Source organism: Marmota marmota, unplaced genomic scaffold, assembly GCF_001458135.2.
Source record: "Marmota marmota marmota unplaced genomic scaffold, marMar, whole genome shotgun sequence".
Lineage (NCBI taxonomy): Eukaryota > Metazoa > Chordata > Mammalia > Rodentia > Sciuridae > Marmota > Marmota marmota.
The window spans coordinates 6,352,272-6,365,089 of NW_025999941.1; the positions used below are offsets into that span (position 1 = coordinate 6,352,272).

A 12,818-nucleotide genomic window follows, 5' to 3' on the forward strand; every position below is an offset into this window, starting at 1 on the left:
TCAAATTGTCCACAATTTTTAATTTAATTTAATTTATTTGTATGTCATACAGGTATAAATGAATTATTTAATAATTTATAGTTGGTTCTTACTACATGGTTATCATTATTATTATTATTATTTTTAATTTTATTGTTGGTTGTTCAAAACATTACATAGTTCTTGATATATCATATTTCACATTTTGATTCAAGTGGGTTATGAACTCCCATTTTTACCCCGTATACAGATTGCAGAATCACATCAGTTACACATCCAGTGATTTACATATTGCCATACTAGTGTCTGTTCTTTCTTCTTTCTGTTGTGTCTCTCCCTCCCCTCCCTCCCTCCCTCCCTCTCTCTCTCTCTCTCTCTCTCTCTCTCTCTCTCTCTCTCTCTCTTTTCAGTACTAAGAAATAAACCCAAGGGTGCTCTACCACTAACCTACATAGTCAGCATTTCTTTATTTTAAGGCAAGTTCTCACTAAGTTGCCCAGGCTGGCCTTGGACTTGCAATTTTCCTGCCTCAGCCTCATAAATTGCTGGGATTGCAGGCCTGCACCTATAATCACTGCACCTGGCTGTTTGTCTATTCTTTGCAAAGGCAATACTTCCCTAAATTTCTGTATATAGTATTAAATTATATATTTCTTAGAAAACTTATTCTTTTACTGGGTTTAGAGAAAAACCACTCTATAATGTATCCCTTTTTTTAACTTTTTTTTTTAGATGTAGGTATACACAATACCTTTATCTTATTTATTTTTATGTGGTCCTTAGGATCAAACTCAGTGCCTTATCCATGCTAGGCAAGTGCCATCACTGAGCTATAACCCCAGCCCTATAATGTATTTCTTTTTTTTTTTTTTAAAGAAAGAGTGAGAGAGAGTGAGAGAGAGGGAGAGAGAATTTTTAATATTTATTATTTTTGGTATTTGGTGGACACAACATCTTTGTCTGTATGTGGTGCTGAGGATCGAACCCAGGCCGCACGCATGCCAGGCAAGCGCGTTACCGCTTGAGCCACATCCCCAGCCCCCCTATAATGTATTTCTATATGGGATAGATTATGAAGTCATAATTCTTTTGTAAATGAATAAATATATAAAATATAGATTTAGGTAATGCATATAAAATCCATTAAATTGTTTTATTATTTTGTAGGGATTAAAGAAGTACTATACAGAACTCCAGAATCAACTAAATGATATTGTAGAGCTGGTAAGAGGAAAATTGTCTAAGCAGATCAGGATCACTCTGGGGGCATTAGTTACAATTGATGTCCATGCTAGAGATGTGGTCATGGACATGATTGAAACAGGTTTGTGACTTCTTCCTTTAATATTTTTAAAAAATATTTATTTTTAGTTGTAGTTAGACACAATACTTTGTTTTATTTATTTGTTTTTATGTGGTGCTGAGGATCGAACCCAGGTCCTCGCCCGTGCTAGGTGAGTGGTCTACTGCTGAGCCATAACCCAGCCCCTCTTCCTTTAATATTTTTAAAAATCTTTTTTTTAGTTGTAGATGAACATAATTTTTTAATCTTTATTTTATTCATTTATTTTTACATCATGCTGAGGATTGAACCCAGTGCTTCATACATGCGAGGCAAGCACTCTGCCACTGAGCCACAACCCCAGGCCGACTTTTTCCTTTAATATTAAAGTTAAAAATATTTATAGCTTTCAGGAATAAAGATTTATTACTGTATGTCTTTTTCAACAGAATTGCATGATCTTTTCTATAAGTTGGAAAACGTGAATTGTTTGATATTTGCTGATAAAATACTATTTTTCGAATTATTTTCATTTAAGGATTATGTGTTTTATTCTTTCTAGGTGTCTCACATGATACAGATTTCCAGTGGCTTGCTCAGCTTCGTTATTATTGGGAATATGAGAATGCTCGAGTTCGTATCATTAATTGTGATGTAAAATATGCTTATGAATATCTTGGTAACTCACCTCGACTTGTCATTACTCCTCTAACTGACAGGTGTTACAGAACATTGGTATGCATTTAATTTTTTTTTTTTTTTTGGTACTGGGGATTGAATTTAGGGGTACTCGACCACTGAGCCACATCCCCAGCCCTATTTTGTATTTTATTTAGAGACAGGGTCTCATTGAGTTGCTTAGCGCCTCACTGTTGCTGAGGCTGGCTTTGAACTTGTGATTCTCCTCTCTCAGCCTCCTGAGCCACTGATATTACAGGTGTGTGCCACCACACCTGGCCTGCATTTAAATTATTTTAATCCATACATTAAAATTACTTTTCAGTGAGGTGTCAAATTTTTTTGTCTAAATTTAATATGGCTCTCTTCATTTATTGTTTTACTGGTAGTAGTTGAATACAATTATCCCTTCTTAATCCCAAATTCTCTTTATGTGAAATTATGGCAATAAATAATTACTTCTGGGTACTTTTATAGCATACAAGAATGTTTTTATTCTAATGTATAGAAGTTGTGAGTCTCTTCCATTGTGAATAATTAGAAAAAGGGAGGGACTGAAAATATAAAAATAAAGCCAAAGCTTCACAAAATAGTATTAGGTTTTATAGTGGGATACTGGGAGAGATGAGAGAAAGATGAGAAAAGTACCTTTGGGTCCTGGAACTCCAACTTAGTGCGACTCAATAGGAAGGACAGAGCTTACATGTGGGGATTATGCTTAGTTAGGCCTGTGCTTAGTTGTGAAGCTATGGAAGATAGAACAATGACTGTTAAAACCCTGGGAATATGGTTGCCAGGTTTACTCCCAGGTTAACTCTGAATTTAAAACAAATAACAAAGACAGTCATGTGTCACTTAATGATAGAGATATATTCTGAGAAATACATCATTAGGTGATTTTATCATGCAAAAATCAGAATATGCTTTCACAAAACTAGATGGTATAGTTTATCTAAAGTGTGTTGTATATATCATCATCTATGTAGTCCACCGTTGACTGAAACATCATTATATGATGCATGACTGTAATTTTTTTAGTATGTCCTCAATTTTGCAAGGGACATACTTTTGTAATACTAATAAATTATTTATTATTTATCTGAAATTTAAATTTAATTAGGCATTTCAGATTTTTCTGTGCTAAATCTGGCAACCCAACCTGGGAATTGAAGAGGAACATCAAGGAATACCAATCCACGTATGTAAGTGAAATGAAGGTGTCTTCTATTGAGTTCTCTAGAAGCAGAGAAGAAATAAAGATACTTGTGCAAATGATTTATTTCTTAGGGAATGGTCTCAGTAAAAATCTGTAAGGAAATGAGGGCAACAGTTTTGGGCTGGGGAAAAATTAAATGAAGAAGTGGTTTGAGCAATGGATAGTTGTAGCAGGATCTCAAGGGGAGCTTTGAAGCATGAATGACATGAGTTACTTTACTTTAAGGCAATAAGATCTGGCTTTTGTACCCCTTTATTGTCGTTGGTTAGTCACCTCTGGGACAAAGGAATGAGTAAGCTTTCCAGTATTTGCTGATGAGGTAGTTCCAATAGGAGAGCAAGTTGAGGACAGTTCTTAGGAGAAAAAAGCAACTCTGAGCTATTTGCAACCAAGATTTCACAGCAAATGGGAGGCGAATGTAATGACCTGATAAAGGGGGATTTGGATGAGATTCTAAAAGGTCTATGATATTAGATAATATCTATGATATTAGAACAGACTGTAATTTCTATGATAAAACCTTTCACCAAACCCTCTGTTTTTTCAGCAAGCTACCTGAATAAAATAGGCATTATTATTGCTGTGAGTATATACGTGACTGCATGACCAATGTAATTCTGCAACCTCTACACTCAGAAAAATAAGAAATTATATCCCACATGATGCAAATGTATGATATGTCTAGATCATTGTACTGTCATGTGTAACTAATTAAAAAAAAGAATATAGCAACTCAATCATGTGAATTCCTAAGAACAAAGAAAGCATCACAATTTATGAACCAAAACCAAAAATAAGTAAATAAAAGAGAAAATAATAGGTGTACAATCAAAATAAATAAATAAATAAAATAAAAAGAACATACTTGTGAGCATTTTCTTGAAGTTGAGGGGAGAGGCCAAGGTTCCCAGAAATTAAGTTAATGGTATAACATCCATTATAAATTTAAAACAAGTATAATATCTTTGATATTGACTTTATTTACTTAGCTATCTCTATTGGTTTTTTGGTAAAAGTAAAAAAGTTTATCATTTTTATGGATTTATTTTAAAAATAGACTGCACTTTTTAGAGCAGTTTTAGGTTTATAGTGAAATTAAATAGAAAGTACAGGGTTCTTTTATTTCCCCTGTACACCCAAATTTACAATCTTGATCCTTTAACCCTATTTTTTTCTAAAAGGAGTTAAGTTTCACAAACTCTTGTGGTGATTTTTGTGAAACAAATTCCATAATTAGAACAGGCTGTAATTTCTATGCTAAAAATTTCCAGTTGCTGTTCTAATTAATGTAAAGACCCAGAAATAATTCAGATACTGCTGATGTTTACTTAAGGAGCTTAAATACTAATTTATGAGAAAAAGAGTGTATGTAATAACATTACAAGGCAGAAAACAATAGAACTGGTAAGAGAAGTATAGAACAGTGCTATGGGCATGGAGAAAATGGAGAACGTATAGAGAACAGAAGACAACAGCCAGGCAAATCATGGCCAAAATTTGTAGAATAGTTCATTTGTTTCTCTTTCAAACAGTACTCACTTCAGGTGATTGTCCTCTTCAACTGACCATCTAGAATGTGTCACTATTGTCTTCTAAAGTCATCTCCATAACTTCTAATTAAAACCTTTTTGAACTAATTTTACCCCTTCAAAGCTAGATGTTCTTTGTTTTTAAAGGTAAATGGGATACATATGAAATATTAGAAAACAAGATTTTGATGCATTTTCATTCTTCTTGGGTATTTTAAGCTGCTTTTCTTTTTGCAACCAGAAACTTCTATGCTAAAAAGTAACTGAACACAATGGGCATGGTGGCATGTTCCTCTAATTCCAGTGGCTCCGGAGGCTGAGGTGGGAGGATCATAGTTCAAAGCCAGCCTCAACAATGTAGCAAGGCCCTCAGCAACTTAGTGAGACCCTTTCTCAAAATAAAATAAAAAAGGGCTGGGGATGTGGTTCAGTGGTAAAGCACCCCTGGGTTCAATCCCTGATACAAAATAAATAAATAAAAGTAACAACAATAAAATATATAACCAGCTTCTCTGAAGCTATAACTAAGAATAAATCCATTTGGTAAGCAATTATCTATTTGTTTGTTTGTTTTCGGTGATGCATAGTTTCCTTTTCATATATATTTTCCTTTTCAGATAGGTGCCTTCTATTTAAACCTTGGAGGTGCTCCAGAGGGACCAGCAGGCACAGGAAAAACTGAAACTACCAAGGACTTGGCTAAAGCTCTTGCTGTACAGTGTGTGGTATTCAACTGTTCAGATGGGCTAGATTATCTAGCAATGGGAAAGGTGATTCATTTACTGAGTTGGTAATATTAAATGTTCCAAACTTTGTAGCTTTAAGTCTAACTGGATAAACTGAAGCAGACTTATATAAATACTATTGCAGTGTGGGTTAAGCATTTCTTGAATGTTGGCTTTAGAGCTAAAAACGTTGTTTTTATTCTTGGGGCTTTTATCAAACTGAGCTTTCAACTTTTACTCAAAAGGTTAAACATTTGTTTTAATAGTTGGTGACATTTCTGCCGTGCACAGTGGCACACTCCTGTAAGCCCAGTGGCTCAAGAGGCTGAGGCAGAAGGATCACAAGTTCAAAGCTAGCCTCAAAAACTTAGCAAGGCTCTAAAGCAAAATAGTGAGACCCTGTCTCTAAATAAAATATTGAAAAGGGTGGGGGTATGTCTCAGTGATTAAGCACTACTGGGTTCAATTCTTGGTACCAAGAAGAGAAGAACATATATATTGATGACATTTCCTAAGAAAAATCACCTCTATTTTTCTTTCTTTTTTTTTTTTCCTTAGTTCTTTAAAGGATTGGCTTCTTCTGGTGCTTGGGCTTGCTTTGATGAATTTAATCGAATTGAGTTGGAGGTGTTGTCAGTGGTGGCTCAACAGATCCTTTGCATTCAGAGAGCCATTCAACAGAAGTTGGAAGTGTTTGTTTTTGAAGGGACAGAACTTAAGCTCAATCCAAACTGTTTTGTAGCTATTACCATGAATCCTGGCTATGCAGGGCGTTCTGAATTGCCAGACAACCTTAAGGTAATATTTGTTAAAGTTTTAAGTTTGTTAATCATAAATAATAGCACAATATTCAAAATATTAACATTCTTCCCATGTATCTGTTATTTCCATTTTAACTCCATTTGATATAAGGTATGCTTCTAATAATTTTTTTAGACATACAAAAGATACTAAGGACATAAACTATAATTGTTTTTTCAGTAGCACTTTAATATTTTTATGAAAATGTGTTGCTATGGGGGAATAAACTTGAATATCAACACATTTTCTTTGAATGCTTATAACTAGTTTTTAAAATGGTTTATATTATGTAAATATTTTATTTATTATATACTCCAGGTTCTTTTTAGAACAGTGGCTATGATGGTTCCAAACTATGCCCTTATAGCAGAAATTTCCCTCTACTCCTATGGATTTTTGAATGCAAAACCTCTGTCTGTGAAGATAGTAATGACTTACAGACTTTGCTCAGAGCAGCTCTCATCGCAATTTCATTATGACTATGGAATGCGAGCAGTAAAAGCAGTTTTAGTGGCTGCTGGAAACCTAAAACTAAAATATCCAAATGAAAATGAAGATATATTGGTAAGTATTAAATATTTATATACATCTAAATATACTGTGAAATTTTCAGTAGAAAAGTTTTTTAGTGAGATCAGTCAGGAACGATGCAGAGGCAAGTAAGGCAGGTATTGCTTCAAGTCTTTCTATGTGGGGTTGAAATTATAGTTTTGGGTTATGTTTATTATTATTTATATGAATACAAGGACCTTTTGGCTTGATAAGCATAGAATTATTTTTATTTTTTTCACTTTGGGAATTCCATGGAGAAAAATTTTGGTTAGAGGGGTGGAATGGAACAATAAATGTAGGCAATTAACTTATTTTGTCCTTTTTTGTGATTTTAGCTTCTTCGATCAATTAAAGATGTGAATGAACCAAAGTTTATGTCACATGACATACCTTTATTTAATGGCATAACTAGTGACTTATTTCCTGGTGTTAAACTTCCTGAAGCTGACTATAATGTAAGTAAACCTATGTGAATGACTTGCTTTGCACAACAAATTCAACTGATTACTCAATTGTTCACAGAGTTTTATTAAAGTAATGAAATTACTCTTTTTGGAGGATGGTAGTCTATTTAACCACTTTAATTAGGATAAGTAAATTTTGTTACCTTCTGTTATATGTTACCAGGTTTAACATGTTTAAATTTTAAGTCAAAGGTAATGTTCTTTTTAAGAGAATAAATATTTAATTTCCTATCTTGAGATTAATAATACCTTCTAGCATACATACTATAATACTTAGTGTTGTGTGTGTGTATATATATATTTTAATATTTTTAGTTGTAGATAGACACAATACTTTATTTTGTTTATTTATTTTTATATGGTGCTGGGGATCAAACCCAGGGCCTCACACATGCTAGGCAAGTGCTCTATCACTGAGCCACAACCCCAACCCTTTGTTGTATATTTTTTTTAGGCAGAAATGAAAGTAGTAAAACACCCTGTAGTTAACATAGTAAGAATTTATTTCTCAAGTTTAACTAATGTACTGACCTTTTTCCTAAAGGAAGCAATGTTCCCCTCTACCAGATAAATGGTAATGATGGGTTGTGATGGACGTGTTAATTAGTTTGTTAACTATCACACAATTATGTATTTATATCAATCATCATGTTGTATATCTTGAATTATATCAAATTTTATTTTCTTAAGCTTTAAATTTTAGTTGAAAAATAATAATTGCTTATATTTATGGTGTTGTTTTGATATATTTATACACTGTGAGATCACCAATTCAAGTAAATTTGTGTATTCATCACCTTGTATTTTTATCATTTCTTTGTGGTGAGAACATTTAAAACCCTCTCTTAGATATTTTGAAATATACAATATATTATTATTTAACTATAATCACCTTGCTGTGTAATAGCACATCAAAATTTATTCCTCCTATTCAACTTTAACTTTGACTTTTCTTTCCCTCTCCACCTGCTCCTGCCCTCAGGCACTAGTAACCACCAACTTAACTCTCTACTTCTATGAGTTTGACTTTTTTAGATTCTACAAATAAGGGAGATCATATGGTATATGCCTCTATGTACCTGGCTTATTTCACTTAACATAATGTCCTCTAGGCTCATCCATGTTTTCATGAATGACAGTTTCCTGTTTTTTTTAAGGCTGAATAATATTGCATTGTGTTAATATACCATGTTTTAAAAACCTATTCACTTACATAGTTTCCATATCTTGGCTATTATGAATAATGATGCAATGAATATGGGAGTACAGACATCTTTTAAGTATAATTGATTTCAATTCCTTCAGCTATATCCAATAGTGGGATTGCTTGATCATATGGTAGATCTATTTTTAAATTTTTGAGGAAGTATCATACTGTTTTCCAAAATGGATGTGCTACTTGAAAATATTACCAATAATGTATGAGTTCCCCTTTCTCCATGTTCTCGCCAATATTTTGTGTGTTTTTTATAATAGTCAATCTAAAAGGTATGAGGCGATAGCTCCTTCTGGTCCTAGTTTGCATTTCTCTGATGAGTAGAGATGTTGAGTATTTTTACAAAATTTAAAATTAAAATTAAAATTTTAAAAAATATCTGTAGGCTATTTCTAAGTCTTCTTTTGAGAAAATTTCTATTCAATTTCTGTGCTCATTATTAAATGGGTTTTTCTTTTTGTTTTTGAATATTTAGGGTAGTAGCTCCTATCCAATGTATAATTTCTAAGTATTTCTTTCCCTTTCCATGACTTGTGTCCTCTTTTTTTAATATTTATTTTTTAGTTTTAGGTGGACACAACATCTTTATTTTTATGTGGTGCTGAGAATCGAACCCAGTGCCTCACACATGCTAAGCGAGTGTGGTACCATTTGAGCCACATCTCCAGCCCTACTTGTGTCCTCTTTTGCTTGAAGAAGTTTCTAAATGTGATGAAATCCCATTTTTCTATTTTTGTTTTCATTGCCTGTGCTTTCAGGGCCAGATCTAAGAAATTTCTGCCTAGGCCAATTGTCATTGGGCTTTCCCCCCTACATTTTCTTCTACTTGTTTTGTACGTTTCAGATTTTACATTTAGGTTTTCAATTCATTTTGAGTTGATCCTTATATAGTGGATGATGTAAGATTCCATTTTCATTCTTTTGATGTGTATAGCCAGTTGTACTAACACCATTTATTGAAAAGTGTGTATTCTTTGTGCCTTTGTCAAAAGTCAGTTGACTATAGGTATATGCATTTATTTCTGGGTTCTCTTTCCTATCCCAGTGGACAAATAACAAGACCATGATGTTTTGATTTCCATAGCTTTGTAATTTGTTTTAAATCCAGTACCCAATTTTGTTCTTTTTGGTCAACATTGCTCTGGCTATTTGGGTAGTTTGTGGTTCCATATGAATTTCAGGATTTTTTTTCTATTTCTGTAAGAACAAAATTGGAATTTTAATAATGACTACCTTTCATCTGAAGATCATTTTGAATAGTACGGACATTTTGACAATGTTAATTCTTACAATCTATGAACATTGGCCATTTTTTTATTCATTTATATCATCTTCAATTTCTTTCATCAATGTTTTATATGTTCAATATACAGATATCTCATTCACATGGTAAAATTTACTCAAAAAGTCAACTCAGAATGGATCAAAGACCTAAGAATTACACCAGAAACTATGCAATTCCTAGACAAAAATATAGGGCCAATATTCCAACATATAGGAACAGGCAGCACCTTTCTCCACTAGGGTCCCTAAGACTCAAGAAATACTGCCAAAAGTTAATAAATGGTATAGTGTCAAATTAAAAAACTTCTGCACAGTGAAGGAAACAAATAAGAATGTGAAGAGAAAACCTACAGAATGGGAGAAAATCTTTGCTAGCTACTCTTCTGACAGAGGATTAAGAACATATAAAGAACTCAGAAAATTTAACTCCAAAGGAACAACCCAGTTAACAAATAGGCTAATGAATTAAACAGACACTTCTCAAAAGAATAAGTACAAATGGTCAATAAATATATGAAAAAAAAATGTTCAACATCATTAGCAATTAGGAAAATGCAAATCAAAATTACACTGAGATTTTATCTCACTCCAGTTAGGATGCAGTAGTCAAGAATATAAACTAATAAATTCTGAAAAGGTTGTAGAGAAAAAGAAACACTTTCGTAGTCTTGGTAAGGTTGTAAATTAGTACAACCACTATGAAAAGCAGTGTGGATATTCCTCAAAAGGCTAAGAATGGAACCACCATATGACCCTCCATAGCACTCTTTGGTATTTATTCAAAATAATTAAAGTCAGCATAATATAGAGACACATGCATACTCATGTTTATAGCACCACAATTCACAATAGCCAAACTATGGAACCAGCCTAGAATGTCCATCAATGGATAAAAGGATAAAGAAAATTGATATATATACCTCATGGAGTTTCATTCAGCCATAAAGAAGAATAAAATTATGGCATTTGTAGGAAATTTGATAACATTATGGTAAGTGAAAGAAGCCGAGCTCAGAAAGTCAAGGGTCAAATATTTTCTCTCATTTTGGGGAGTTAGAGAGGAAGAAGGAAAAGAAAAGTAGATGGAGTATTTCATGAAAAATGAAGGGAGATTGGTAGAGAACAGGAAAGGAACCAGGGGGAAGGAGGAGGAGAAAGGAGTAATACCAAAGAATGAGATAGGCCCAATTATATTGTTATATTGTCTGCATGTACAAATATGCATGTTACCACTAATCCTACCATTATGTAAAAGTATAATGCGTCAATAAATGTAATAAAATGTACTTAGCAGTAATTTTTTCTTTTACTATTTCATTTACTATTGTAAATGAAGCTTTAAAATTTTTTTAAAACTTTATTTTATTCATTTAATTTGTATGTGGTTCTGAAGATTGAACCCAGTGCCTCACCCATGTTAGGCAAGTGCTCTCTCTACCACTGAGCTACAGCCCCAGCCCCAAAACTTTAAAATTTATAATCAAATTTTTTAAATGTTTAAGAATACCACTGATTTTTTTTTTTTTTTTTTTTTTGGTTTTGAGAAACATCTTAATACTTTAATACTTTGGGAAAGTGAAGATTAAAAAAAGCATGCATTTTCGTCTTTATTAAAGATAAAAGGAACACCACTGATTTTTATATGTTGATTTTATATCATGAAACTTTACTGAATGTGTTTATCAATTCTGATATTCTTTGTATAGTCTTTAGGATTTTCTATATATAAGATCATGGCATCAGGAAACACAATTTCACTTCATTTTTTCTTATTGAGATGTCTTTTGTTTATCTTTCTAAATAGCTCTGGTTGGGTCTTCCAGTACTATATTGAATAAAAGTGGTGAATGTGGGCATCCTTATCTTATTACTGATCTTAGAGGAAAAGTCTTCAACTTTTCACTGTTGAGTATAATGTTAGCTATCAGTTTGTCATATGTAGCCTTTATTGTAAGGCGGAACATTCCTTTTCTACCTTATCTGTTGAGTCTTAAAGAATTTGAATTTTTCAAATGCCTTTTCTTGATCTATTGAGATCATCTTATGGTTTCTGCCCTTCATTCTGTTAATATGGTGAATCACACTTATTGATTGTCATATGTTGAGATAGCCTTGCTTTTCAGAGAGAATTCTCACTTGATCATGGTGAATGTACTGCATTAATGTATAGTTGAATATGGTTTGCTAGTTTTAGTTAAAAATTTATGATTATCAATGTATTGACTTATACTTTAGTTTTCTTGTAGTATCTTTGTCTCATTTTGGTCAGAGTGATACCAGCCTTGTGAAGTGAGTTTGCAAGTGTTCCCTACTCTTTAATTTTTACAGAAAATAATTTGAGAAGGGTTTGTTGTTAATTATTCCTTAAATGGTAGAATTTAGCCATGAAACTCTGGTCCTGGGCTTTTCTTTGATGTGAAGCTGTTATACATTATTGCTCTGTTTAAATTTCTAATTTATTCATGGTACAGCCTGGGTAGGTTATATGTTTCTAGGTTATTCAATTTTTTGTCATATAATTGTTCACAGTTGCCTTCTTTGTATTTGTGGTAGAAGTTATATCTGTTCTTTCATTTTTTATTTTATTTGAATTTTCTCGTTTTAATATAGCTAAAATTTTTGTCTGTTTTATTTATTTATTTATGCTTTATTTTTGCAATGTTGGGAATTGAACCTAGGACTTTGTTACATATAAATCAAGCTTTGTATCATTGTATGGCTTTTTGAAAAACCAACTCAATCTTGTTGATATTTTATATATTTTTAAAGTATTTACTTATTTATTTCTGCTACAATTTTATTTATTTATTTATTTATTTTTATTTATATATGACAGCGAAATGCATTGCAATTCTTTTTTTTATTGGTTGTTCAAAACATTACAAAGCTCTTGACATATCATATTTCACACATTAGATTCAAGTGGGTTATGAACTCTCATTTTTACCCCAAATACAGATTGCAGAATCACATAGGTTACACATCCACATTTTTACATAATACCATATTAGTAACTGTTGTATTCTGCTACCTTTCCTATCCTCTATTATCCCCCCTCCCCTCCCCTCCCATCTTCTCTCTCTACCCCATCT

General features: G+C 32.7%; 1 protein-coding gene across 1 annotated transcript in view; it reads left to right on the top strand.

Annotated features, from left to right (window-relative positions):
* Positions 1-12,818, top strand: part of Dnah12 (dynein axonemal heavy chain 12) — a 267,252-nt gene that overhangs the window by 71,427 nt on the left and 183,007 nt on the right. The window contains exons 25-30 of the mRNA XM_048801012.1: positions 1,147-1,303; positions 1,824-1,996; positions 5,302-5,454; positions 5,968-6,207; positions 6,529-6,774; positions 7,098-7,217. Coding sequence (XP_048656969.1) covers positions 1,147-1,303; positions 1,824-1,996; positions 5,302-5,454; positions 5,968-6,207; positions 6,529-6,774; positions 7,098-7,217 — 1,089 coding nt within the window. The remainder of the gene's footprint in view (positions 1-1,146; positions 1,304-1,823; positions 1,997-5,301; positions 5,455-5,967; positions 6,208-6,528; positions 6,775-7,097; positions 7,218-12,818) is intronic.